Below are 27846 nucleotides of genomic sequence, written 5' to 3' on the forward strand. Positions count from 1 at the left end.
TATATTATCCGTTCACGGATATATATATATATATATATATATATATGTAAGGTGAGACAATGTCTTTTCCAAAGAATCCAACAGTGACCCTGGTGGAGTTTCTATTGATCGCAGTTCAGTTCTCTTTTCCTTATTTCCTTTCTCCTCTTTCCTTTTCATCACGTTTTTAAGACTTTTGAAACCTTTTTTAATACCTTCAATAGCTTGTGATCAAAAGACACGTTAAAAGTCTCTCTCCCACTTTCCCTGGTTCTTTATTTCCTGTTTGTGTCCACCTTGAAGGACAATAAGAATAAAAAAACATCTTTATCATTATTCTTAATTATTTACAATATAGAGCAGCAGATGGATGTTCACGCACATCTCCGGCCTGCAGAGGTCAGTGTGAGCCTGAAGGATAGGACGTGCAATGAGGGGGGGATCAAAGTCATGAAAAGTCTTTAAAAAAATAATTTGAATTTGTTGTCCACCATTGGACGTTTAGTTTTGTCACTATTGCAGTAAAATAAATTCTAGTGATTTTTGAGGATTAGTGCAACCAAGCCCCACTAATTCCATCTATTATCAATTCACCTCATTCATTGGAGAACACGCTCATAACGTTTAGGCCTCACTGTGAAGGGTGTAGTCTATGAGTATGTAATCAACAAACACATCATGATGTCATAATAACAACTTTATTGATCACTAGAGGGATAAAGTGCTATTGTTATTTACTTTTCACTCTGTAGCGAATATGAAGACACCTCACGGTTGAATGAAGTATATAAAAAAATAATTAAAATGAAAGTGTTATAGTTTGTTTAGGTTGTGAATTTCTTAAAAGCATAAAAGAAAGGTAACGTTTGATGTGTGATTATAATCCAGGGATATATTATATAATTCTGAGACAATCCCATCATACAAACTGGTACTGTGTGGATCACACACGCCTTTGGGGCGGTCAGGCACCTTCGTTTTTATTTATTATTTGCAAAAATAAAAGAGAGAACACGCACAAGCGTCTCGGGTGCGTGAGGAATGTCGCAGGCCGGACTGAGCCGCCTCCTCCTCCTCCTCCTCGCTACCTGGCCTGTGCCTGACGCGCACGCTCACTCTGGGAGAGAGAGGGAGGGGGAGACGTGTGTGTGTGGTGGGGGGGGTGGGTAGTTTGAGAAGTGCTCCGGACTTCCTGGTTCGGGACCACGGGCGCTCCGTGCTGCGCTCTGCACGCGGAACTACCTGCAGGGATGTGAGCGAGCGAAGAGGAGCCGCACGAGTCCACAGCGAAGGTGAGCCTCCGGTGCTCCACTGCGGGGGGGGGCAGAGAGGAGGGAGGAGGGGAGCGGGGGGCCGGAGGGGGGGCTGCGGATCGGGGAACTTGTCGAGCCCCTGAAATGCATCTGGTCAGTGGGGTCGTTCGCTGCGGGGGGAGCCGAATGACGGCCGCCGGTTAACGGGAGCTCCTCACAGGGGAGCGCGGCGTGCGGAGGGATAATCGGGGACTATATCGCGCGTCTTTTGTTTTGGATTATTGGCGTTGTTTCGCGTTCACGGAGCAGGATACACGGTGTTTTTATTATTGCAAACTTTGTGCTGATCTGCATTCACCGAGGCCTTCACCGACCCGGCGATGAGGGCAGCAGGCAGGCTTCCGGTATCGTCCTGCAAAATAAAGCTCCCGGTTACAAGCCAGTTGTGAAAGAGGTTTTTCGGGTGAAAATAGCGTACAGGGGCATTTCAAATCAATTCACCTTCAAAAAAGTGGCTTAAATATTATGTATGCCCCCTCTGTATTAATATATATATATATATATATATATATATATATATATATATATATATATAGCTGCACCACTGTTATTTGCCCCAAAACTACACAAATGCATTATCGACATTTGAATTGAATTAGGTTTCACATAAAAGTGTTCAGCTCCAAGCAAAGGAAAGAACATCAAGACATTTAGTTAAAACGTAGTTTGAAAAAAAGAATAATTCACGATTTTTTTTAATAATGTAATTTTCATTTATATTTTAACAAAAATATTAACTCTCATGCCTTGTTGTATGCAAATGAGCTCGCATTTTAAATTAAAACAAATGTTTCGCTTGTATAAACTTAAAGTACCTGTCGGGTGTTTTATTTTGACTACCTGGTCTCTTTACTTCCGGTTGTGTTTTTGCTTAATGTTTACATCTTCACAAGCCCAAAACCCCCGAGGGGGCCTCCCGCAGCGGCGTCTATGCGGCCGAGCACCCTTCACGGCCTCCCATTGGCTGTAGCCGTGAGCCCCGAGGCTACCGATTGGCTGTGGCCACCTGTCACTCACCCTGATGAGCCCCGGAGCCGCTGCGGCTTCATTTTGTGGCGTTAAAAGGTATTCAGGAGCTCGCGTTTGTTCATAAAATACGGAACTAAGCGGATGTAAATGTTGTCGCGTGGATCGAGGCTCGTTTCAGCGTTCGTGTTGGAGAAAGTTGAGCACTTTGTGTTATTTTCTCCCTCGCGCGAGTTAATTTGCGCAGAACTAAGAGAGAAGCGGATATGCGGTGTACTCGTTTCAAAATAAAAGCGTTGAAACCCATCGCTGTAGGGATAAAAGGGATCAATATACAGCAAATAATTAATGTTATCACCAAAAAGCTTTCAGCATTATAAAAAGTGAAAAATATTTAAATACGAACACAAACATTTATCTTCTATATCTTCAAATATAGATGATCAAGCATGCCGTGCCCATTTACACAATAAAGTCGAAATGCTATTATTAGCGTCTTAAAATTTAACAACTCACCATTGCTAAACGCCATCACTCCTACCGACTGTTGTTGATTTGAGTCCCCTCGTAGCAGAGGTACAGGGCTCACCCAGGAAAATTGTCATGTTGTTTTGAAAGCTGCACCAGGAAGTGATCTATTCTATTAGTGTTGACTTGACAATGGTGCGTCTTCCAATCCTTCCTGTCCCGCTTCAGGATAATGCGGCTTAACGCATCAGGGGCTTTACAGTCTGTAAACACATGGCCCTTGTAGTACTGTGTACTATATATGAGGCACCGTGTACTATGTATGTAGTCCTAACTCATGATGTTATATATATATATATATATTATTCCTTTTAGTACTTCGCCAAACAGCAAGAACAAACTGATCAGCCCTCCGATTTGATCAATGAATCCACAAACTGTTGCAGAGATATTTGTGACAGATTTGTTCACAAAGGTTCATTACAATTAATTCCAGCTGAGCTGCTCCTGCAATACATCTCCTCTGAGTTAAAGTAGAACAATGACTTTGATCTACAACCACGAATGAGTTTACTCCTTCACCTGCTCCCTCCGTCAGCTGGTGTGTGTGTGTTTTGTCTGTAACGTAGCAACAGAGTCCTGACTGGGTTTCATCTGCATCCCGCAGCTTTGTGCGCCGCGCTTTCAGCTGGTATTTGTCATTTCGTACCGTAAATGTGAGTCCTCGACGGTTCCCGCTTTCCTTAAATAAGACAGAAACTGTTTTAAGCGAACAGGACTTCTTCCTCTTGACTTTTTCTTCTAGTTTCTGTCTCTTTGAAGGTGATGCTAGTGTTTTTTTATTTGTATTTTATTACCTTTTGGTTTGGGAAAAGCAGAAGTTATGAATGCGGATGTGTGAAACCTGCATGTTTCCTGCAGCAGGTCGGATGACGTCTCTCAGGCATTCGACTCCCTACAGAAGGCAGGCAGCCCACCCATGCACCAGATGTAGTGCGCACACACACACACACACACACACACACACACCCACACACACACACACACACACACACACACACACTGCATTCCATCACTGAGGCCTTGGCACAGAGTCTTTATTGGCTCAGTCCACCACTCTCTCTTTTATAGCATCAGCGCTGTGTGTGTGTGTGTGTGTGTGTGTGTGTGTGTGTGTGTGTCACCAACCCAGTTTACAGAGGACGCTTATGGTGTGAGGTCCACACGGTTACTCTTTAACACGCCGTTACCGTGGCGACGGAGCCACCGGCCCGCTGAGTTCACATGGCAACAAAAGAAGGCTTGTTTCTTAATGTTAAATGACATTTGCTCCCTTTTTTTCATTTTATTGATTTCACGTTGTTCCGGATTGCCGACTGGTGATGTAACATCGGCTCGACGCTCATTGCCTGGACCTTCTGCTTTAAACGTCTCCTCTGGACCTTCTGCTTTAAACGTCTCTTCTGGACCTTCTGCTTTAAACGTCTCCTCTGGACCTTCTGCTTTAAACGTCTCCACTGGACCTTCTGCTTTAAACGTCTCTTCTGGACCTTCTGCTTTAAACGTCTCCACTGGACTTTCTGCTTTAAACGTCTCCTCTGGACCTTCTGCTTTAAACGTCTCCTCTGGACATTCTGCTTTAAACGTCTCCTCTGGACCTTCTGCTTCAAACGTCTCCACTGGACCTTCTGCTTTAAACGTCTCCACTGGACCTTCTGCTTTAAACGTCTCCACTGGACCTTCTGCTTTAAACGTCTCCACTGGACCTTCTGCTTTAAACGTCTCCACTGGACCTTCTGCTTTAAACGTCTCCACTGGACCTTCTGCTTCAAACGTCTCCACTGGACCTTCTGCTTTAAACCTCTCCTCTGGACCTTCTGCTTTAAACCTCTCCTCTGGACCTTCTGCTTTAAACGTCTCCACTGGACCTTCTGCTTTAAACGTCTCCACTGGACCTTCTGCTTTAAACGTCTCCACTGGACCTTCTGCTTTAAACGTCTCCACTGGACCTTCTGCTTTAAACGTCTCGTCTGGACCTTCTGCTTCAAACGTCTCCTCTGGACCTTCTGCTTCAAACGTCTCCTCTGGACCTTCTGCTTCAAACGTCTCCTCTGGACCTTCTGCTTCAAACGTCTCCTCTGGACCTTCTGCTTCAAACATCTCCTCTGGACCTTCTGCTTCAAACGTCCCCCCCACTCCACCTGTCAGATGAACGAATCGGCGGATTGTTTGTCACTTCCTGTCCCGCTGAAGCTTTCTGCTGACCTGTGGCTTCATCACACGCAGCCCTGGAGGATGTTGGCTCCACCAACATCTGCACTAGTCGTGTTCATGGCGGCATAAACACCCCCACCCCCCCATCCTCCCTTCCTGCCCGCCCCTCCCTGCTCATTCTGGTCCAGCAAGCATCTGCAGAGTGATCAAATTACCCACAATTACTGCAGAGTATCATCAGATTACTGTTATTTAGTCCAAAGACCGGGGATTTGGAAGGGTGGATACACACACACACACACACACACGTGTGTGATGCATTCAGACGTCATTGTCAGTGACATGCGGATGCATTTGTGTAATTTAGAAGCAATGAGGATTTTTTTTTACTATTATTTTATTTTGTCTGTGAAATGTCTGAAAAAAACGTTTTAGAAGATGTAAATGTTTCCATTTGAGATGAGGTTTTAATATTGAATCTTTGTTTTATTTCTGGCAGGTCATGAGTGCCTCTAGGAAAGACCCAGTGGACAATAACCTCACCTGTCCAAAGCCCCGCCCCGCCCGGGCCTCTACCTGCCCCCCACCAGTGGACTCCCACCATGAGTAAGTTTCTACTACTTTTCCACTTTGGCTGCTTTGTCTTGATTCCTTCTCGGAGGAGCTGCAGCTTCAGGCGCTTTCAGTGGCAGTCGACCTTTAACCTTTCGCTGAAGACACGCAGTGGGCGGCAGCCGGGGGGACGGACACGTCCACACATTAACACTGGTGCATTCTCATAACGATACACTTGATCTGCCGCCATTTGCACCACCCACCCCCCCTCAACAAATAGCACAGAGGAGCAGAGTCCCGCAACTCCCACCTGCCTCGTTACTCATCAATCACACCGCAGAGCATCATGGGACGGATACCAGCGCCGTGTGTGTGTGTGTGTGACGTCTCTCTCTCACACACACACACACTCTGCACCACGACATCATTCCCCCCATGACGGGTGATTCCTGTGCTGAATATGAGACCAGGGTGACGTGTCTATTGAGTATTTTCCTAACAGGCCTCATTAATAATAATCAGGAGCCGTTATTAGCTAAATATGTCCAACATACAAGGAATGTGACTTGACGGTTGGTGCGTGACATCACAGTAAGTCAATGGACAACAAGACGGATAAGACAACATAGTGCACGGCATGTTCAATTTACAATGTGACTTCACGGTATAATATATGAGACTATGGGCGGGAGGTAGAATAGACAATCTAAAGGTAAAGGATAAGAAGCAATTTAAATCAAAAGGAAAGATAAAGTGCACCAGCAAACAGACACCTCTGTTGATGAGTCCGACTGCCGACGGGAAGAAGCTGTTGGTGTGGCAGGAGGTCTTAGTCCTGATGGACCTCAGCCTCCTGCCAGATGGAAGGGGCACAAACAGGTTTTGTCCGGGGTGAGAAGGGTCGGCTACCATCTTTTTAGCTGCTTCAGAGACCTACAAGCGAACAAGCCCTGCAGGGACGGCAGATTGCAGCCGATCACCCTCTCTGCAGAGCGGAGGACACGCTGCAGCCTGCCCTTGTCCTTGGCTGTGGCTGCAGCGTACCAGACGCTGATGGAGGAGCAGAGGACGGACTCCATGATGGCCGTGTAGAAGTGGACCATCATCGTCTTTGGCAGGTTGAAGTTCTTCAGCTGCCTCAGGAAGAACAACCTCTGCTGAGCCTTCTTGGTGATGGAGCTGATGTTCTGCTCCCACTTGAGGTCCTGGGTGATGATGGAGCCCAGGAAACGGAAGGAATCCACAGCGGTGCTGATGGTCCGAGAGGCTGAGACATGTTTCCCAGCTTCACGTGCTGCTTCCTGTCAGACAGGTGGAGTTTGTCCTGCAGCAGAGACGGGATGATGGTGTTGAAGGCAGAGTTCATGTCCACAAACAGGATCCTGGCGTAGGTTCCTGGGGAGTCCAGATGCTGGATGTAGTGGAGGGCCATGTTGACAGCAGGGGGTCCAGGAGGGGGTCGGTGAGGGACTTCAGGTGGGACAGGACGAGCCGTTCAATAGACTTCATGACTGCAGAGGTCAGGGCGACGGGCCTGTAGTCATTGAGTCCTGTGATCCTGGGCTTCTTGGGGACAGGGATGATGGTGGAGGCCTTGAATCAGGCTGGTACGTGGTCTCCAAAGAGGTATTGAAGATGTCAGTGAACACCGGAGACAGCTGGTCAGCACAATGCTTCAGGGTGTGAGGGGGGGGGGGGGGGGGGACGGAGTCCGGACCGCCCGCTTTGCGAGGTGAAGAAATCCACGTAAAATCATCACAAAAAGAACTGAATCGACCAGGTGATCTGACTTAAGAACGACTTCATTCTGGCTCATTCGTGCGGTTTCTGGCTTTATTGCGACTGGGGTTACCGCGGCAACCCAGCCGCCGCATGTGAGGCGCTGAGTGGAAGGCGATCGGATTAAGCAGACGCTGCTGAAGGGGAGAGCTCAGAGGTTCAACCTGATTACTGCCGAGTGCGCGCACACACACACACACACACACACACACCTGAGGGGGGGGGGGGGTGGTGATCTGATTGATTGGGAGCCATGAAACCGAGGAAAGTTTGATTGATGAGCTTATGTAACGTGGCGGCTGTGGGCCGCTGCTCTCTTTCTGCGTGCAATCGATACGCCGGAGTAAAAAAAAAATGCAGGAATGAAATAAAAAGGGCTTTTTTTATAGAGAAGTGCGTCACACATCAAATGTGGAATAAATCACAGCGAACCAGCTCGTCTCACTGTGGCGCTTTTGATAACGTCTCCGTCTATTCGTCCCCGTGAAGCGCTCTGGTGGAGGAACGAGCACACAACAAGATGGAGGCCTGTGGGGGGTGGAGGGGGTGGGGGGTCGTGGTCTTACTGGGACCTGAATGTGCTTCGTAAGCAGCTCGGGGAGAAAAAGGCTTTTCACGCGTTTGATTATTCATCCCAACCTTTGATGGACTCTCTCGCCTCCCGGAGACGGTCGAGCTTAATGGCAGCCACAGACGCACGCCGCTGTCCCGCTTTCATCACATTAACATCAGATTCAATGATGAGAAACGAACGCTCTCTTAGCCTCTTGGTACCTGACATACATGTGAACGTTTGAATAAATCTGCCGATGCGTCTTTTGGTGGCGGCGCGGACGTTACGTTGAAAAGGACATTTAGACTTTAGAGGTTAAGGATTCGGATTAGTCTCATTGTTTTAATGTCATGCCGTTCCGTTAATGTGTCCCATCCACAGCGTCGGAGGTAGTTTCCTGTTGCTCTCTTGACAACTCGCCCTCGTGCAACTTTGCTCGCCACGTTTTTTTAACTACGTTTACGTCATGCTCTCTAATATCTGTATGTCGTCTCTTTCACTTTCGTTTTCCTCCACTGTGTTTTTATTACCATGAGCGTGAGGTGTGTTTTATGAGTGTGCTGCTCCCGCCTCCCGGTGGTGATTGATGTGCTGCTGTCATGTTCCTGGTGACGAAGGTGTGTGGTCGTGTCACGGGGGGGGGGGGGATACAGGAAGGAAGACCTGCTGGAGTATGATTACACCCCCCAGTAAACGGGGCTGCGGCAGGAAGCGGGTCCCTCGTCCTCGTCCTCTTCAGCCTCCTGCAGAGATTTAATGAGGAGTCCAATGGTCGTGACACACACACAGACGCACAAAGACACAACCTGGTCACCGGGCACATCAATCACCAGCGGGAGGCGGGAGCAGCTGCGTTGCACCGGGCCTTAAATTAAGTCCCCTCATCTGAACACACAATGTCCGTGCTGCACGAAGGTAACGCACAGTTCGTTCAACAGAGGACAAGTGTTGTGAAACGAGTCAATTTGGCTGTGGGAAGGAAATCGCACATCTGTAACCGCGTGAGGAAACCGCCGACGAGTGATGTGTACAGATGTGGGTTTGCATCGCAAACCAACCACACGCACAAACGCAGCCGATTTAAACACCAGTTCTTCTTTTGTTGAAAGATGACGGGCGGCGTTCGGAAAGGTTCACAACCTTTTCGTTTCCGGCCCTGAAGGACATGTGATCGCTGGCTGAAGTCTGATTGGTCAAAAAGCTGCACACCAACAACATGTGTGGGGAGGGGGGGGCAGCAGGAAGTGTGAGGCAGAGCGGCGACTTGGTGCTCTGGCGTGTTTTTCTTTCCCTCGCTCGCCTCGGCCCGGCGCCAGGATGAGCGAGTCAGGGAGAGGAGGGCATTCTGGGGATTGCGCCCCCCCCTCCCCCCCGCCCACTACTCCATGGAGCGTTTCACTGTCTTTTGTCCCGTTGTTTTGGTCGTACACACACAACTCTGTACTGATACTCACTGGCTGATGGTGGGACGACGGAGGGGATCCAGAGCGTGGAGGTGGTGGAGGAGGTTGTGGTGGAGGAGGTGGTGGTGGAGGAGGTGCAGGCTTGTGTTTCCTGTGGCGCGGAGTTGAAGTGGAAAACGAAGGACTTGAGACTCGCGCGGTGCGTTTTCCCCGCAGGCGGCGGACTCGTTCATTTATTCACGTTGTGATGACTGGAGACTAACCGAGGTCCTTTAAAGGCTTCCGTTCCCTCTGGGTGTCTCCTAGGTGTCTCCTAGGCGTCTCCTAGGCGTCTCCTTGTCCACTTAGTCAAACCCTCCATAAAGCCAGGGGATGCTGACTGTGATTGACAGGTCTCTACGTCACCCTTCCTCACTCCAAATATGGTCACATCCTGGTGTCATGATGACTACGCCCACTTCTTATATACAGTCCATCAAGAAAACCAACTAAGGCAGGATCGTCCGATTAGAAGAAATGGTCATAAGTTCTCTTCTGATTAAGACGCTCGTTTATGACACACCGCCGGGCCGCCATGATTATTTTCGCTGCTGCCCAAATTGCGAAGCAAATACGACAATAAAACAATGTACTGTAAATGATAAAATGACCAAACAACCAGAGGCTGAACGGCGTTCGGTGTTCATGGAGGACCAGCGGGGGGGTTGTGATGTAACGTGCCGATGTGAGTCAGGGGGCCGTGTTCTCGCTGAAAGGTGGACGCCAGAAAGGCTTTGTGTGAAAGGCCTCACTTTCGCCTCATCCAGCGGGGGGGGGTCACTGCATAGCAACAGTGTGTCTCAGCATAGCAACAGCAGAGCCGGCCCAGCAATGCGGTAATTGGACCTTCTTGACTCGGCGCCGGAGGGCCAACGCACATCAGCACAGGGGTGCGTGTGCGTGTGGTGCACAGCAGTGTTTCCAGAGCGAGAGAACACGTGTGTCGTTAGAGGAAGGGGGAAGTCATTTTGTGTAACGCTCGAGCTCAGCCCTCATGTGTGTGTGTGTGTGTGATGGTGATATAGTGTGTGTGTGAGACGAGTGGCTGCTGAAGGTCACTTCGTCTTCATCTTCGTCCTCAGAACCGTAACCATCAAGCACCATCTGGTCAGAATTCATTGACGACCAGCTGAAGGTCATTTTAAAACAAAGTCGACGCCGGCATGATGAGTTTGGACGGACTCACATTGGCGTGATGGATCACCAATGGAGGCATTAGGGTGATGACCAATGAGACACACTGTAATCTGCTGTGATGAGAGGACGCGAGTCTTAAGTGCACTGCAAACAATCATTTCCATCCCTAATTGAGGCCTGAAAGTCTTCATTTATAAAAACAAGAGAATGGAAATCTGCAAAGAGGAACATTAAGTGGATGAAGTTGTTTCATTATTTGTTTCTTAAAAAGAGTCTCGGCAGGGATGAAATGTCATAACCGGCCACGTGCGCCAAAGAAATAGCAGCCAGCATTTCAACTTCTGACTCCACGATCTGAATGAACCATCACCAGCTATAAAAAAAATAACTTGAAAGTGATAGCAGGACAAGAATATATAATAATATATATAAATAAAAGCTGCTATCTAGCGTTGTGTATAGGAGGAAGCTAGCAGGGCCCAGGATGGATCCCTGAGGAACCCCACATGACGCAACAATCATCAATGATGGAGGAAATAATAACTGACCACGACTTGGAGGCCATTTAAGTGTTAAGACGTCCAGAAGAAGTAAGATGGCGCCTTCCTCCACCGTCACGAGTAAATCATTTCCGTGTCTCCCAACAAACCTACATAAATAAACAAAACAACAACCTTGAATTTTTCAACTAACAAAGATGTGAGCAGGCGTGACCTGATGTCTCGCTATGACCCCGAGGTCTCGCTATGACCCCGAGGTCTCGCTATGACCCCGAGGTCTCGCTATGACCCCGAGGTCTCGCTATGACCCGATGTCTCGCTATGACCTGATGTCCACAGCGTTGCTGCTGGATATAAATCACCTGATGCGATGATGACACACGTGTCATGCATCGCTTTCAAGCGCTTTGTATTCAGCTCGCGTTCTCCGCTTCACTGTAAATGTACACCAGAGGGAACAAAGGGGCTTGAGGGCTGAGACAGCCAGTGACACGATAACGAGGAGGAGGAGGAGGAGGTCCGGAAAGCAGAGAGGAGGAGAGTGGAAGCGCTCATTAATAAGGGTTTAAAGGATGTGATGAGAGGACCGCGAGCGAGGCAGCGCTCTCTGCAAGGCGGAGGGAGGGAGGGAGCTGGTGGAGGAGCATCGACGGCGGTCAACTTTGATGCATTGATGGAGGAGGGTGGGGGGGGGGGGTCCGCTGGCAGCCGCGCAAGGACAAATAAGGAAGAAGAAAGACAGAAGATCAAAGCGGATTGCTGTGTTCTGCTTCTGCCAAACGAAAGCGTGTGTGTCTGTGTGTGTGGGTGGGGGGGGTCTGTGTGTGAGAGCACTCCAGCTGAGCTACACAACACGCACACACACAAGATGAACACCTTCAGCTGGCCAGCGAATCCTCCTCCTGCCACTTAGCGGCTGCCAGTTGTTGAGTTGCGATCCGCCGGATGCCGGATGCTGGAAGCTGGATCCTGGATGCCGGATGCTGGATGCCGGATGCTGGATGCCGGATGCTGGATGCCCGATGCTGGATGCAGACCCGAGGCAGCGGCTGAGGCACTTTCAGGTGTTTGCTCGCTGCACATCTGCGCTGGAGACCGGCAGTTTGTGGAATAGAGAAACGCACAGCAAAGAGGATCTCAGGATATTTGAATGCCGCAGACTTTAATGAAATCTGGAAGGTGGAGGAGAAAAAGGAATCAAGGAGATTTCAAGAAAAACTCCCGGAGAAGCAAGACGAGACAATCTGAGATCGCCCTGAGAGTCGCGGTGTGGATCAGGGGGTGAGTCCTGGTGGGGGAGCCGGGGAGGCATGAGGGTGTGGAGGCGCCAGGTCCGGCTGCCTCTCCGTGAGCATGCAGGTCCTACAGATCGTCAAGGAGCTGGTGTCGCCTTCCAGACGCAGGGCAGCCACCAGGTTCGGAGGTGTGTGTGTGTGTGTGTGTGTGTGTCTGTGTGTCTGTGTGCGTGCGCACGTACCGCGTTTGTGCATGTGACGGCCTCCAGAGCCGCTATTGGTGCCCCCCAGGTGAACCCGGTGTCCACTCCCCCCCCACTCGCTGTCTGGGGCACTTAAGCGCCTCGTGGCGTCTTCACAAGCCGGGTGGAGAACTCAGAAGATGCTGCGTCCCGGGCTGATACCACCCAACCCGGGGGCACGTTCACAAAGATGTGTCACGTTTTCTAATAACCGCTCTGAACGCACTGAAGTGGGTCAGAACACACAATACATGTAGCCAGTTTCTTGGCTACGGCTAACGTTAGCGGTGTCCAATTAATTCTTTAAATCCTTTAAGTCCTTATTTTTGACATGTAGCACATAATTATAGTGAGAAGACTGATCTTCCCTTTTGTGATATATATAATATATATATATATATATAAAATGTGTGTGTGTGTGTGTGTGTGTGTGTGTCCTGCAGCTTCTCTGGTGTGCGATGAATAATGAAGCGTGCTGCTCGGGGTAATGGAACACTGTGTGACCCCCCCGACCCGTCGCCCTGTCTGGATGGGCTGTGTTGTGCGTTGCTCACATGATGTGTGCGTACTAGAAAGCCGCAACTTGTTGACTTTCGAGCTCCTCGGGTAGAAAAGGGGGCTCCGATTCGACGAGGGGCCGATGTGCTTCTTGCAGACTAAATGGGTTGTAATCTGGATATTCTTTTACATTTTCTGATCATTTTACTGGAGCCACTCTGATCTGTGCGGGCGTCGATGTGTACTTAGCTATTGATTGATTTTTTTTCCTTGTTTATTAATAATGAATAATTCCATAATTTGACTGAAATGCAGCCTTTTAAAACCAGTAATAGACGATACTTATGCATATTAGTATTGTAAGATATTGTAAATCTCACATGATGATTTCTATGACTTGATCGATTGATACATTGTTTCTCGGCTTTAGCTGGTTGCGCCATAAAGGGTTGATTATGGAAATAATGACATCTGCTTCCAGCTCTCTGAAGGTGATGGAGACACTAAAGCAGGTCTTCACCTTCAGAGGTAGAAAGCGCGCGTTTGTCTCCTGCCAGCTGGCTTCGATAACCCCCCCCCCCCCACCCGGTGGACTCGTGGAGGAGCAATTAAACCACACGGAGTCGATGCCTTTAAATGATGCATGGAGGCAGATGTTACGGGCATGCAGATGTTTCATTTTGAGGCGGCGAACGAGGTCACCTGTGTCTTAAAGGGCCGGTGATGACCGCAGTCGTTGTGGGGCAGGTAGATGGAGTGTGTGTGTGTGTGCGTGTGTGTGTGTAAAGGGCTTGGGGAGATTTCTGCGGCTTTATCGACCGGCCGGGAAAATGATTTTTTTCATTTGGCGGCCGTCTTTATCTCGCAGGAATTCATCTTGGCTCTTCTAGCGCCTCGGATCGATGCAGGGCTCCACACACACACACACACACACACACACACACACACACACACACACAGATGGTCACTCTGACCGCAGTGCTGTGCAGGCTTGAAGGTGCTGCGGTGTGATGACCGGCGGGTGGAGGCCAGGTGTCGTTGTTGATGATGGTGTGAGGAGTTGATGGAGGAGTTGACATGACTCATATTTTTGAAGAAATAATAAAATAACGTTTCAGCTCGTAGCCAGCAGGAGCCCCGAGGCGTGGACCCTCATTTAAACCATTAACCCCCCCGTGGGGTTATTTACATCATGTTGTTAGTGACTGGAACCCCATCACTGCCCAATGAGTTGAATTAAAATACACTTAAAAATGAAAGAAGTCATCCTTTCACTCACTGGATTATAAACACCCCCCCCCCCCCCTCCCCTCCTCTCCCCCCCACCTCCCCCCCTGTGGCATCTCAACACTCGATGGAGTAAAACCAGAAAAAGTTTCTCTCAGATATTCAAATGCTGCCAGAAGCTTCAAACGACGACACTTTTATTTTCTAGTGTCATGAATTCAGACGTGTGAACCATCTGCAGGGTGTGTGTGTGTGTGTGTGTGTGTGTGTGTGTGTGTGTGTGTGTGTGTGTGTGTGTGTGTGTGTGTGTGTGTGTGTGTGAATGTGTGTGTGCGTCCATGCTGATGAGTTGAGGAGGGGGCCCAGCGGGTGTCGGGGGGGCAGAAGCTGAGCTCCACGCTGTCAATCAGTGTGTAGCCCCGCCCTAATCTGATGCCATCATCTGGCGTCTCTCTGCTCGTCATGCTGAGGAGGGGTCGCCCCCCCTCCCCTCTGCCCCCACCTGCTGCTTCTCACGTCATTGAATTACAGAGATGAAACTCGCGTGCTGGAGGCGACCTGATGGAGGCGCTCCACCCACCTGGGCTCCCTACATCTCCTCCTGTGTAAACCAACGCAGACGCTCGTCTGGTTTCAGATCCTCGTGTCGGTTCGGCCTCCAGCAAAGCGAGCGCTCGGACACGTTTGGCCTTCAGCAGTCAGTGAAAGTGAGAACGTTTTTCATGAAGGCTCACGCCGACCTTCAGCTTGACGGCCAGCTGTTCTGTACCTTTTTATATCTTTCACGTACTCAATAGTTTGGCACCAACAAAGAAGAAGAGCGAGCTGCCAAAAGCAGGACGTTCAACCGATCCACAAACCGTCCCGCCTCTACAATCATGACAACGTTCACCAAAATAAGAACAATGTGGACATTTTCTATGTAAAAAAGACAGGATGCACCAATTTGAGTTGTTACTCTTTAATGAAATGTCAACTGGAGCGAGGAAACCCCCCCCCAGGTCGGATCCCTGTGCGCCCGAGGGGGCCGACGACTCGCTCCGTCTTGTTAATGACAAACCGCGTCGGCCGTGATGTTGTTGGCACCAGTTTCTGTGTGTGCGTGTGCGTGCGTGTTTCCACTTGGTTGCTCCAAACACAAATACGTTACATGTTGTTCTTGCACGCGGTGAGTCATTTCCGCTCGCCGGAGTCTCGCCCCTTAAACCTCTTATCTTTCTTTCTCCAGGACACAAAAGGCGCCTGTTCTTATGTTCCAGGGTCCTCGGGGAAAAGCATCTGACAGGAGGAAATGAAACGGGTGCTTTAAATGCAGCTTTTAATGGTGAAAATCGACTTCTAAAGTCAAGAACAACATTAGTATCAGCTGAGTTTGTGTTAGAGGATGTCAATGAAACGCTAACAACTCGTGATTAGCTCTCACTTCCTGTTTACCTAAAGCATCACCTGCTTTATGATCCATGAGAGGCCTGTCAATCCGCGTGTAGCCCCGCCCTAAAGCGTCCCCTGCTTTATGGTCTGTTTGACTCTAAATGGACCCTAATCCACTAAATGAACATCACGCTGTGTTGAAGAAGACTTTAAACTAGAGACTGTAAGTAGACTGATTTTCTCATAGACGTCTATGGGAGCAGAGGATGCAGCTTAAGAGAACTTCACATTGTTATGGCAGTAAGTGTTGTTTGCAATCCGTAGAAAATGAGGAAACAACCTCCCAGGCTTTGACCTTAACCAGCGAGGAACCAGGAACCAATGAGGAACCGGTATCTTTTCCCCTCGGCGGCGTGCCGTGACTTGTTCTGTCCCCAGATAAAAGGAACGCAGCTCCGCTTCCGAGCGGCGGAGGAAGGAGTTGACGTAGCTGCAGTCAGCTCTCGCCACAAACGCGTCTGCATCTCAGACGGGTTCCGCTCTTTAGTCCGTCGCTGGTTTGATTCGGCGGCGAGGACGCCACGGGACGGCGTGTGTGCATGTTGTAAGCCCCCCAGGATGGGAACAAGAAGCCAACGAGCGGTCCACCATCCGATCGAGACACCACATTCAAACGGAAGCTCGTACGGTAGATGTTACATTACATTACATGTCATTTATCCAAAGCGACGTACAATAAGTGCATTCAACCATAGGGTACAAACTCAGGAGAACAAGAAACAAGAAAGTGCAATTTCCTCAAATAAGCCAATTTACAATTTGCTGTAGATGAGTGACGTTACAAGTACAATTTAAGGGCTACAATTTGTTAGTCTTATTGGAGGTAGAGTCTGAAGAGGTGTGTCTTTGTTGGTATTCTGATTGTAGCTGCTTATTTACAATATTACTACAGTTATTTAGAGTGACGTCTGACGTCTGACCCCCCCAACCCCCCCTTATCTTTGACCCTGGAGCCTCAGAAGTGATAACAGTACTTGAGTCCCCCCCCCCCCCCCCCTCCTCCTCCTACAAACAGATATTTCCTGTAGCGATGGAGCTCAGAGATAGAAGAGAGAGCCCCCCCCCCCCCCCCTTCATGGTACATCACGTCCATCTCGTCATGTTTTAATAGGAACTGTTCATCGACTAAGTTTGTTTGATCTCTTCTGTGCAGTTTGGAAATCGTTACATAAAAAGCAACAGTCGTGTTTGGACGTTTGTGACATTTGGAGAAGCCCCCCCCCCCCCCCCCCCCATGTGCTGAATGGCGCTTGTTGTCCCGCGGTGTGTCCGGGTGGGAATGCAGCGAGTGGGACCGGCGCGCTCCTGAAGTCGGCTCATGTCTCTGCGGCTGCAGGCGACAAACGGACGCATTGTGAGCTCGCTGACCTCACCTCGTCCCCCACCCGTCCCCCACCCGTCCCCCCCCCCTCATGGGCAGTGGGGAGGGACGGAGACGCGGTTGGTAGTTCAGGCCGTCCGTGGGGTTTGTCCGGGCCCGGCTGAGCGATGCGGACTAAAGCTGTGGCTCGCCGTGAGGATCCGCTGCTCGGCTTGAAAAAAGGTAAAAGAGGAAACGACGCGTCGTCCTTTTGCTTGAGGACGTTTTTAATGAGCGTTTGTTGGCTTGTGATTTCACACTCGAGGTCCACGTGACTTTTTGTTTTAACTGGTTTGTATTCCTGTCAAATGTCGTCGCCCCCCCCTGCAGATTGATGCTAACCTCAGTTCATGTGTGTAGCACGCGATGCTAACACAACATGAGGCCTTCCCCTTGGAATGCTAATGTGGCGTGCTAACGTATGCTCATGTGAAATGCCTTCGGGGGGGGGGTTCGAGCCTTTCTGAGTCGAGGGTGCTACGTGCGGTGGAGGTGGGGTTGGACACGCAGGCGGGGGGCAGATGGTTGTCTTGGAAGCGGCGTGATGACACACACACGCCGTGTTGCGTCATCAGGTGTTTGTCGGGCTTCATTTGTTCTGTCGGGTTCCAGCTTGTTTCAACTCTTCTATAAAAACCTCCTTTTAATTTATTTGAACAGAAGATATTAGAGATTTAGGCATCTGCAGAGGCTTTAAATCCGCCAAATCTCCATTGAAATCAGTGTCACATAGAAATATGAAATAAATCTGTTTACATATTTTAAACCAGCCAATAAAAACACTTCTGTTTGTTTTGTTCTTGGCCAGTTTTCTTAAACAGATAAACACTTCAGAGCCACTTAAATAAACACCGGATAAAGTTTCCTTCACAAAGGGGTGGACCAGTACCCCCCCCCCCCTCGTCACGGCCCCCAGCAGACCCTCCTGGCATGAAAGGGGCCGGATGGCATCAGCCTGAGTCCACTGGGGATACTAATATCCCTCAATGCCCCTCGCTCTCACTATGGGAACCACTTGGCCCCCGGGGGGGGGGGGGTTCTCAGCCAAAAGAAGGGGCTTTACTGTATTTGTTTATTTGCCCCCAACTGTTGTCTATGGGACCCCCACCAATAGCGCTGAGTCCCGCTGTGGGCTCTTGGCAGACTGCAGCGACACACACTGACCAACACACACACACACAGACACACACACACCATCCTGTCATAAAACGTCCGGCCGGCTCAATAAGGGGCGTGTTTGTCGGCCCCCGGGGGCCCCGACAGGAAGCCGGAGGACGAGCGGAGTCAAGTGCGTCCTGTGAGTGGACGAAGAAAAGTATAAAAAACGGGGATGACAGTTGGACGATTGAGAGGAAACATCAGTCCAACGTTCCAGTTTCACACGTTCAATTTTCATTTTCGCATTTAAACATTTCCCAAACTTGATGGCTAAAATGAAAACGTTTTAAAATCGCACGCGTCCACCTTTAAAGGTTATCAGCGAGCCGCACAGGAAGCGTCGCGGCTTCAGTGCGTTTTAAATGCGTCGTCCTCTTCGGGTGTGTGATTCATAACGTGCCTCTGATACGCAAACACAACATGCCCCACTAGTGTGGCAAATACTCATCGCACAAGAAAAAGCTTCATGCAAACACACTTTATTCAGGCCTCCTGTGTGTGCGTGTGTGTGTGTGTGTGTGTGTGTGTGTGTGTGTGTGTGTGTGTGTGTGTGTGAGGGAGAGTTGGAGGCGTGATGAGAGAATAATGTAAAGCCTACAAACAGTCCTTTGAAGGAGCTTATTGGTTTTATTCTGTACATCTTGATACTTGATGTGTTGCTTTTAGGTCGAGGTGGTCGTCTAGTTTGTCGACCTACTACAAACTACAAAGTAGTTTGTTCAGTTGTTTTTAGCCATGCTGACGTTAGCAGATGTCGGTCGTACCGTCGTCCCTTTAAAAACTTAAAGCGAAAACTCGACACCGGTTTAATCTTCCTCCTCTCATTTCTTTGCTCTGCAGCGTCTGATCAGGAGGCGGCGGTGAAGCTCGACCAGGAACGGGCGGAGATCGTCGCCAAATATGACAAGGTGTGTTTTATCCCCCAAACGGCTCCCCTAGTGGTGGAAACGTGACTTCACGAAGGAGCGTGTGAGTGACACCTCCACTTCACAGGCCGGCGCTACCGGTGGAACCGGCCCGGCGCGCGGCCTCATTACGAGGGAGGAGGTGCGCGCGTGTGCGTCTGTGTGTGTGTGTGTGTGTGCGTGTGTGTGTTCTCACGGCGACCTCACGCTGCTCGTCTGTGGATATTAAAAATGATTTGTTTAGTCTTGAAATGTTTTCCTTAACCAGATGAAGTGTCATGAAACATATTTATACGATATTCATGATCCTCAGAGGATGAACCCGGCTGAGCCTTCAAACTGATAAAAGCTGAAGAAACGTCTTGATTTACTGCAGTGGTTTCAGACCCTGAACTGAATTGTTGTGTTTCACACAGAGGCTTCTGAAAATGATTTAATAAAACAACGTGAGACACATTCAGCCTCTGAGGGAAAGTTGGTTTCAGGGCTCAGAAGCACAAAAGAAACGCTGATTTATAGTTATGAAGAACGCAAACGTCTGTGGAGGAACGTTTAGGAGGATGTCAGAAAAGTTTGAGACAAAACTATTTATATAAGCGCTCCAGTTTGACTGATGTTTAATCAATCGTCTGCTTTCATTTGTCCCCCGTTCAGGGCAAAGAGGCCACCGTGGAGCCCTGGGAGGACACCAACTATCACCTGTACAAGGTCGTGGACCGCTTCGGCTTCGTCCAGTAAGAACCCGCCCCGTCACCAGCTGTCAATCATCCCGATCGCTGAATGAATGAATGAAACCCCCCCCCGAGCCCACTGAGCAACTTCAAAGGGAACGCGGAGCGAAAGAGAGGCTGTGAAGGCTTTTATATAAATGTATATATTTATATCCATTTATACGAGCAGCAGGAAGCCGCCTGCTCAGACACAGTGTGTCATCATCTCCATCATCTGCTCACAGCGCTGGACGATGGAGAGAGAAAGAAAAGCACATCTGGGTTTTAGCGTGAGGTGAAAGGTCACTGGGTGACGAGCCTCCTTTGTGTAACGGCTTAATTCATCAAATGTAGGACACGAACATTAAGTGACACTTTATTTTTAAGGTTTTCTGAATAATGTCCTAATTAGGGACCTAATTAGATGTCATTGAGCTTCTATTATGGTAATAAAGTCCCCTCCGGGCTTTCATACGGCGCCATGTGGAGGTACAGAGAAGCTCTGAGCTTCGGGAACTTCATTTGTTATTTCCTGCCCGATGCTCCAGAGATGAGATCTGTTCTGTTCTTCTCCCCTCAGGAAGAACGACCTCCCGTCCTACGACTCGGTGGAGGAGAAGGTGAGTTGCTCCATTACGCATTTCAACCCAACATGCACCTGTGATGATGATGATGATACGTGGTGATGCAGAACGGAGGAAGTTGTTCATGTGTCGCTTTTTCCTTCCACGCAGCAAAAGCACGTGGAGGTGGAGAGGACCTCCAAGTGGCTGAAGATGCTGAAGAGCTGGGACAAGTACAAGAACAGCGAAAAGGTGATCTGCTGATCTACTGCGAAATATAATCAAATGAAATGTCGGCCCGGGTGAAGCTCTACGAGCTGAGGGAAGCGTTGCCGTGGACGACGTCATGTCGTAGGACCTGAAATAAAAGCTGAACGCGTTTGTTTCCTCCAGCTGGTCCGGCGCGTCTACAAGGGAATTCCGCTGCAGCTCCGCGGGGAGGTGTGGTGTCTGCTGCTCGACGTTCCCAAAATAAAGGAGGAAAAGAAAGACTTCTACGAGGTGGGGAGAGCCGCCATCGAACGAAGCGCGCTCACGCCGATGCTTTGAAGCAGGGGGTTTAAACGTGTTCCACGCAGCTGACCGGTGCGCTAATGTCCCTGTTCGCAGAAACTGAAGGCCCGGGCCAGGGGCGTCTCCCCCGACATCCGTCAGATCGACTTGGATGTGAACCGCACCTACAGAGACCACGTGATGTTCATGCACCGCTACGACGTCAAGTACGCGGCCCCCCTCCGCAGACCCGAGTAGACGTAAAATAGTTGTTGAAAACCAGGCGGTGGTTTAGCATGACGCAAAAATAATGGACTGGAAGGTAAAGATGAATATCCGAGGTGGAGTGAATGCCAGATGTGCGTATGATATACGTGTGTGTGTGTGTGTGTGTCTCAGGCAGCAGGCGCTGTTCCACGTCCTCACAGCCTACTCCATGTACAACACGGTGAGGCTCCTTCTCGCCCCGTTTGGCCTTCTGCCCTTTGCCCTAAACCACGGGCCGGTTGCAAGTTGTAACCGCGGCGCGTGTGTGTGCGTTGGCAGGAGGTGGGCTACTGCCAGGGCATGAGTCAGATCACGGCTCTGCTGCTCATCTACATGAACGAGGAGGACGCCTTCTGGGCTCTGGTCAAGCTGCTGTCTGGGCCGAAGCACGCCATGCACGGTAAGAACGGACCTGCGCGTGAGCAAAACGCCGCTTACGCCATGAGGGCGGACCACCGACTAAACTCAAGCGTCCCTCACGGGGTCCCCTAGGCTTCTTCATCCCCGGCTTCCCAAAGCTGATGCGCTTCCAGGAGCACCACGACCGCCTCCTCAGGAAGATGATGCCCAAACTGAAGCAGCACCTGGTGAGCAGCAGCCCGTTACACCAGTAACGCGCACGGCGTCCGCGTTGTCTCTCGTTGCACCACATCGCTACGATGTACAGCGTGTCGCAGTAAGTGTCTCTGTGCTGCTGCAGGACAACCAGGAGGTGTTAACCAGCCTCTACACCATGAAGTGGTTCTTCCAGTGCTTCCTGGACAGAGTGAGTGCATTCTCGCTCCTCATTTAAGTCCCTTGAGTTTTTTTAATGCAACGTGATTCAGGCATTTCTGCATCAAAACTGCACCAAATGCTGATGTTAAGCAAGAAGTGTGGTGTGCTTTCCTCCTAACATCTTGTTGCGTCCACCTCCCCAGACTCCCTTCACTCTCACCCTCAGGATCTGGGACATCTACATCCTGGAGGGGGAGCGAGTGCTGCCCACCATGTCCTACACCATCCTCAAGCTGCACAAGAGTAAGAGGAGCGCCGCTGCTTCCGTGCCGCGTCAACGGTCCGGACGTCTTGACGGGTGCCTTTTTTCGTCCACAGAGCACCTGATGAAGCTCTCCATGGAGGAGCTGGTGGAGTTTCTGCAGGTGACGTTGTCCAAAAACTTCTTCTTCGAGGACGACTTTGTGGTGGAGCAGCTGCAGGCGTCCATGGCGGAGCTGAGGAGGGCGAAGCTGGAGCTGCCCGTAGCAGGTAGAGCCGGAGATCTATTCAATGCAGAAGTGACTCCCTTCCCCAAGCCTTTGACCTCCATTATTCATAAAAGCAAGATTAAAATACGTTTTGGTATATAAGTGCGTATTGTTTAAGGCCTTTAGCGCGTGCCGGCCATTTGTCGACACGTTTCTAGTGAGAAACGTTCCCACCTGAAGAGGCCCGTCTCTCTGCTTGTGGCTCCCTGCTGTCCTCCGGCTGTGTCCTCTCTAATAACAGTGTGTTTCCTAATTCTTGCTCTGTCTCCTCATTAATCTTCCTTCTCTCCCCTCTTCTCACAAACCATGTTAGCCAACCACAGCAAGAGTGTGGCCGTGAGTGCGGGCCACATTCGCTCCTACGACAGTAACCGGTGGGCTATGCTGACGGGTCTTCCCCTCTCCATGTCTCTGTCCCATCTGTCCCTCAGTCAGTCCTGTCTGTCGCCTGTCTGTCCAACAGGGGAGGAAGGGAGGGGGGTCCTTCACAAACTTCCAGCTGTTTTTATCCCCCCCCCCCCACTTAATATTTTTGACTAAGTTCTGGTTTTGTTTTGAACCCTTCAATTCAAGTGCATATGACCGTGTGCCCCCTGGTGGCCAACTAAAGGTACCGCGCGACACCGGGACGTCATCGTATTAATAGTCAAGTGTGTGTGTGTGTGTGTGTGTGTGTGTGTGTGTGTGTGTGTGTGTGTGTGTGTGTGTGTGACAGCTCATCACGGTGTATTGTTGTTTGTGCATGAGGTACAGGCAGGAGTTGCAGTTGAAGAGCGCTTCAGCAAACTAAATATAGATCCTCCCCGTTTGAGGCGGCCGATACAGATGTCGCTGTCTGTGAGATGTTCTCCCGTCCTGTGAAGAAAGGAAGCGGAATGTTCCTTTCTTGCGGCGCCCACGCGTCTCTTACAGTAGCTGTCTGTTCGTTGCGCTGACGGCACAATGAGCCTCTCCTCAAACACTGGAGGCTTCTGTTCCACAGACACTTTAAAACCAGCTTCTCTTTATCTGAATCGGCTGAAGTGGAACAAACAACGGCGGTTTTCTGGTTTTGAACTTCTCCAGGCGAATGTTTGAGATGGCTTCCTGATTTTCGCTGGCTGGATTTTGTTCTTTTCTGTCAGCAAAAGCTCATGTGTGTCCTTACAGTGTCAGTAAACATATTAAATGTGTTCAAGATAAAAAAAAAATAGGAAAAAATACTCTCACACAAGGATTAACTGCATCTTTTATCTGCTGCGATTTGATTTCCCTCCAACCTTCTGTTGGAGCCTCCTCTGTACTCGCGGGAGGACTCGGTTGAGGTCTCCATTGTTTCACTCCACGGAAACAACTTCCTGTTTGCAGCGGAGCAGAATGAGGACAATAGTGATACCTGGTAGCTCAGCTCGCTCATAAAGTGACAAACTAATCAAATAATGTTGTAATGTACTTCCGAGGAAGTTCATCTAAACCAATTATCTTCCTATTTTTTAAAATAGTTAACTGAGATACACTATATAGGCTATATTGACGCTGCATTTATATAGCTAGCTTTTTAAATAAATATTAAATATACATAGTTCATTTAGTTTCATAAACATGGAAATCATTTCCAAACTTTGAGTTTGGAAATGATTTCCTGTAAAAAATAAAAAATAAAGGTTATTTGCATTTCTCCTTTTGACATTAAAATGTGACGTATGATATAATAGACTAATTGCATCAGTGATCATATTTCTTAAGTCACAATATGCTGCATATATTCAGGTTCTAAACATTCAATTTTGGCCAAAACCTGTTGTTTATCCGCCTTTAAATGTAAAATCTTAATGAGCTCTCATGGGAGATTTCCCCATAAACGTCTTCTGAATCTCCTGCAGGAGGAAAAGCAACAAACAGAGGAGGGCGATGAGATGAAAGACGAAACAAAACCGTATTCATTTTGGTGCGAGAAAGAACACGTTCCAAATGAGTCCTTTTAGCAGACTGGAGCTGTATATTAACGCGCTTTAGGTCGGTTTCCTTCAGTCGGGGTGTTTGGTTCCCGCGAGGTTCCTCCCTGCATCGCTCACTCAGCACTTCCTCTCCTGACCCCCCCCTTTCCAGTCCCCAACAACGCCGTGTCTGCACCCTGTATACGTTCCTGTCAACTGTACTTTTCTTTATTTCTTTTTGGCGCGACGCATTAGCACCGACGTCTTCTCGTAACGTGTGCTTGGTCCCAGCCGAGGAGCAAAGAAACCTTAATGTGGCTTTGGTGCTCGTTCTCATCGCTCTCGGTTCATTGATCAGGAACTGTTTGTGTGTGACCTTTCGGGGGTCCGGGGCCGCTGCTGCAGCTAAGAACCGTTTAATGACATGGAGACACTCTCTTAGCTTCAGACCCGTCCGTTGAATGTCACTTCCTCATTGAGCCCCTCCAGCAGGCGCAGAGTTACTATCGAACATCACTTGTGGTGTTTTTTTTCTGTCCTTTGCTCCTTTATTTATGTCACCTCTCTGTGGCAGTGGTGTTGCATGAATCCATGTCCCCACAGTGTGTCAGAACCATCGCCGCTCGTCCCGCCTCCCGATGGCGCTCTCACGCGTTTCCCCTCTCTCGTCTCGCAGGTAAAGACGACGAGCTTCCCAAGAAGCCCCTCGGGCAGCTTCCTCCCGAGCGGGTGGCAGCGAACCACGTGGCCAACGGTCAGAGCCAGGCCGAGCCTCCCAGGGACCCGAGTCCCAGACCGGAGCGCCAGCGGGGGAGTCGCCCCCCCAGCCGGTCACGCCGGGACTCGCTGGATAAATCGATCCGTCACCACAAGGTCGACAAGAGGGACGTGCGCTCCCGAGGGTCCGGGGAGATCCCCGACGAGCAGAGGAAGCAGTCCGCCGCCGCCACGCCTGAGAGGGCGGCAACGTCACCCTTGGCCCCCACCCCTACCCCACAGCTCATCGTGGGCGATAGGCCGAAGCCTCAGAGCCACGCCGCCGCGGCCTCCAGCTCCCGCAGAGAAATCACCCCCCGGTGGTTCAAGCCCTCCGAGACCAGGCTGGAAGCGGTCAAGGCGGCGGGCCGGGATGTCCAGCTGAGCAGAGCGGCGTCACCGGCCCCCTCCAGCCCAGAGGACGCCGCGCTGCCCAACAGCCGGCCCCCCTCCAAGGGCTTTGTTGCCGACTCCAACCGCGGCTCCAACGCCTCCCAGTACGACAACGTCCCCGGCGTGCCGGAGCCCGAGTTTGAGATCCTGGAGCTCGACGGACCTCCGGCCAGAATGAGGCCCCCTCGCGGCGAGCCGCCCTTCGGCGCGTCGTCCCTCCATCAGGGAAGCCCCGCCCTGGACGGGAGCGTCGCCTATGCGGCGTCGGGGCCCAGGGTGGCAAACCAACAGCCGCTTCCTCCTGCGTTTTCCCACAACAGTCCAGGGGGGGTCCACGCCAGCTTCCAGGGCAGCCAGAGCCGGTACAACACCCCTCCCCAGCAGCACTCCCCGGGCCGGGCCACCACCGAAGTCCCCATCTTGCATCCCGCTTACAGCGTCAGCCTGGACCACAGAGGAGAGGAAAGACTCTATGCCCCGCCCCCTCGTTTCACCCCCCCCTCCAGCGCGGTGTACGGGGAGCGGGCGTACGCCACCACACAGCGCCGGAGCCACTCCCCGCAGAAGGCGCTCGCAAACAACTCCTACGCCACCTACCGCAGGCAGCCGCCGTTGCCGAGCTCCGACCGAAACGCCAGGCCCCCCCCGGAGCACCCGCTGATGGCGGACCCCCGGGGGAGGCCCGCCCCCATCTACCTGCAGCAGCCGGCCTACGCTCCGGCGGACTACGCGTTCGAGGCGCATCAGAGGGGCGAGCCCCTCCCGCACTACCTGCCAGACGGCGGGTCCCGGCGGTCCGCGTGGGCGCCGGAGGAGGCGGCGGCGCCGCCCCTTCTCTCCCCGGGCGGGGTGCCGCGTTCGCCCAGCTTCCAGCAAGCCCAGATGTCTCCGGTCCCAGAGTTCTCCTTCCCCCCGAACCCGGACGACCTGCTCGGCTACAGGACTCAGTTCCAGAAGCAACAGCTCCCCCCGCTGTTCGGAGGACCACACTACAGGCACGCGCAGCAGGCGTTCGCCATGCAGGAGTCCATGCTGCTGTGACCGGACGATAGGAAATTGTAAGACACTTTATAAAAATAAAAATGTAAGTAAGCTGGCGTAGTCCCTGACACTGTGGTGGAGACGAGCAGTAGTCTTAGCTCTGTTGTTCTATGTGTGTGTGAAGTACTGACCTTCTGACTGTCCCGCCGCGGGACGCACCAGCCTCCGGAGTTTTGACCGATCACTTTGAAAACTGACTGAAGATTTTATTTTATTTTTGGATGTAAATCATTAACAGGAAGTGACGGTATATATCTTTTTAGAGTTTGACATGTACAGTGGATTCTTTTCTTCGTTCTTTATTTTTTTATGTTACTTGGAGATATTTACGTTTAAGAGATCGGTTTACTTTATATACTTGTGAATGTTATTTTTTAAAGAGAAGAATTAATACTATGTCTAATGATAGAAGTAGAGAGCATTGAAGAACAGTACATTTAGATTTCCATTCTTCACAGTTGAAAGCCGGGTTTATTTTTGGAACCTTTCATTTCCAGTTTCAGTGATTTCATTCCTCCCTGATGTGCAATTTGTGTCTCTGAATACATTGGATATTTAAACACAATTGAGGTAAATTTCAAACCTGATTAGAGACTAAAAGCATAGAGAGCTAATTTGTGAGGGCAAATAATATATATATAAATATATATTTGGTATATAAGCCAGCTGATTTGTAACCATAGGTAACATGTTTGTCTTTTTACGAGCACATGCAGCCAGACACTGATGTGGACTAGTTTGCTTTCCTTATGTCTGATTATTCTCAACGTTCTCTCCTATCGACTGCTGGCACTTCCACTGGGCCACTGAGTCTTTCGCACACCCGACATTTAACCGCGGTCACTTTCCCGTTTTATTGTTCTCAAACCGCATCGGCCATTCCATTCAAGTTATCTTTGTTTTTGGTTGAACAACTAATTCCAGACCTGATACTTTGCTTAATAAAACGAGGTGGGTGAAGTGAATCTGCGTCTTTTTCTTCCTCCTCATCTTGAGCCCAATAATGAAACTCCACCCCCAAGTGGAGACATGAGGATCCAAACGTGGATATCCATTTAATGTTTCTAGTTAGTATTCAGCGCGTGTAATTCTTTATTTACTAAGCTAATTATATTATTACCAAATATTTCCTGGTTCAAGCTAAACAACCGTCTTATGAAATAGTAAGTTGATCAATTGGGGCATTATATTTTACTTTTTCAAATCAACAATTTAAACTAAATGACAAAAATAAGAAAATGTGGATAATCTAAAAAAAACTTAATGAAATAAAACTAATTGGAAATTAAAAGAGTTTTCTGCCTCCTGGTGTCACCAGATAAACTCAATCACGCCACCATATGGCCAATCCGTGAAGTACAAGCTGATACACAACTGCAGGTTTCCATAACTTCACAGATGAAACAATCAAGTAACGAGTGTTATTATGTATTTCAAAAGTAACATGTTTCATGTTCAGCTAATTATACAGGTTGAGTTTAAACAAAATAAAAGAGTTT

General features: G+C 49.8%; 1 protein-coding gene across 7 annotated transcripts; it reads left to right on the top strand.

Annotated features, from left to right (window-relative positions):
- The first annotated feature begins 1011 nt into the window (after positions 1–1011).
- Positions 1012–27312, top strand: usp6nl (USP6 N-terminal like). 7 transcript variants are annotated; one of them, XM_040173440.2, is made up of 15 exons: positions 1012–1271; positions 5440–5546; positions 18898–18965; positions 19617–19696; positions 20253–20292; positions 20407–20487; positions 20629–20736; positions 20845–20954; positions 21127–21175; positions 21274–21394; positions 21487–21581; positions 21695–21760; positions 21915–22014; positions 22090–22242; positions 24834–27312. In XM_040173440.2, the coding sequence occupies exons 2-15, from the start codon at positions 5543–5545 to the stop codon at positions 26345–26347; spliced, it is 2589 nt and encodes an 862-aa protein (XP_040029374.2). In that variant the 5' UTR covers positions 1012–1271; positions 5440–5542; the 3' UTR covers positions 26348–27312. The 7 variants fall into 7 exon arrangements, with proteins under 7 accessions (XP_040029374.2, XP_077957494.1, XP_040029376.2 ...); XM_078101368.1 differs by lacking the exon at positions 1012–1271 and adding an exon at positions 1384–2357; XM_040173442.2 differs by lacking the exons at positions 1012–1271; positions 5440–5546 and adding an exon at positions 11766–12187.
- Positions 27313–27846: the final 534 nt, after the last annotated feature.

This window comes from Gasterosteus aculeatus, chromosome 4 (assembly GCF_964276395.1).
Source record: "Gasterosteus aculeatus chromosome 4, fGasAcu3.hap1.1, whole genome shotgun sequence".
Lineage (NCBI taxonomy): Eukaryota > Metazoa > Chordata > Actinopteri > Perciformes > Gasterosteidae > Gasterosteus > Gasterosteus aculeatus.

Coding starts and splice junctions, on each gene's coding strand:
- usp6nl (XM_078101367.1), top strand. CDS start 15,861: ATGAGGAACCGGTATCTTTTCCCCTCGGCGGCGTGCCGTGACTTGTTC. Junction 18,966..19,616: donor TCGTCGCCAAATATGACAAG/GTGTGTTTTATC, acceptor TCCCCCGTTCAG/GGCAAAGAGGCCACCGTGGA. Junction 21,761..21,914: donor TCCAGTGCTTCCTGGACAGA/GTGAGTGCATTC, acceptor CCACCTCCCCAG/ACTCCCTTCACTCTCACCCT.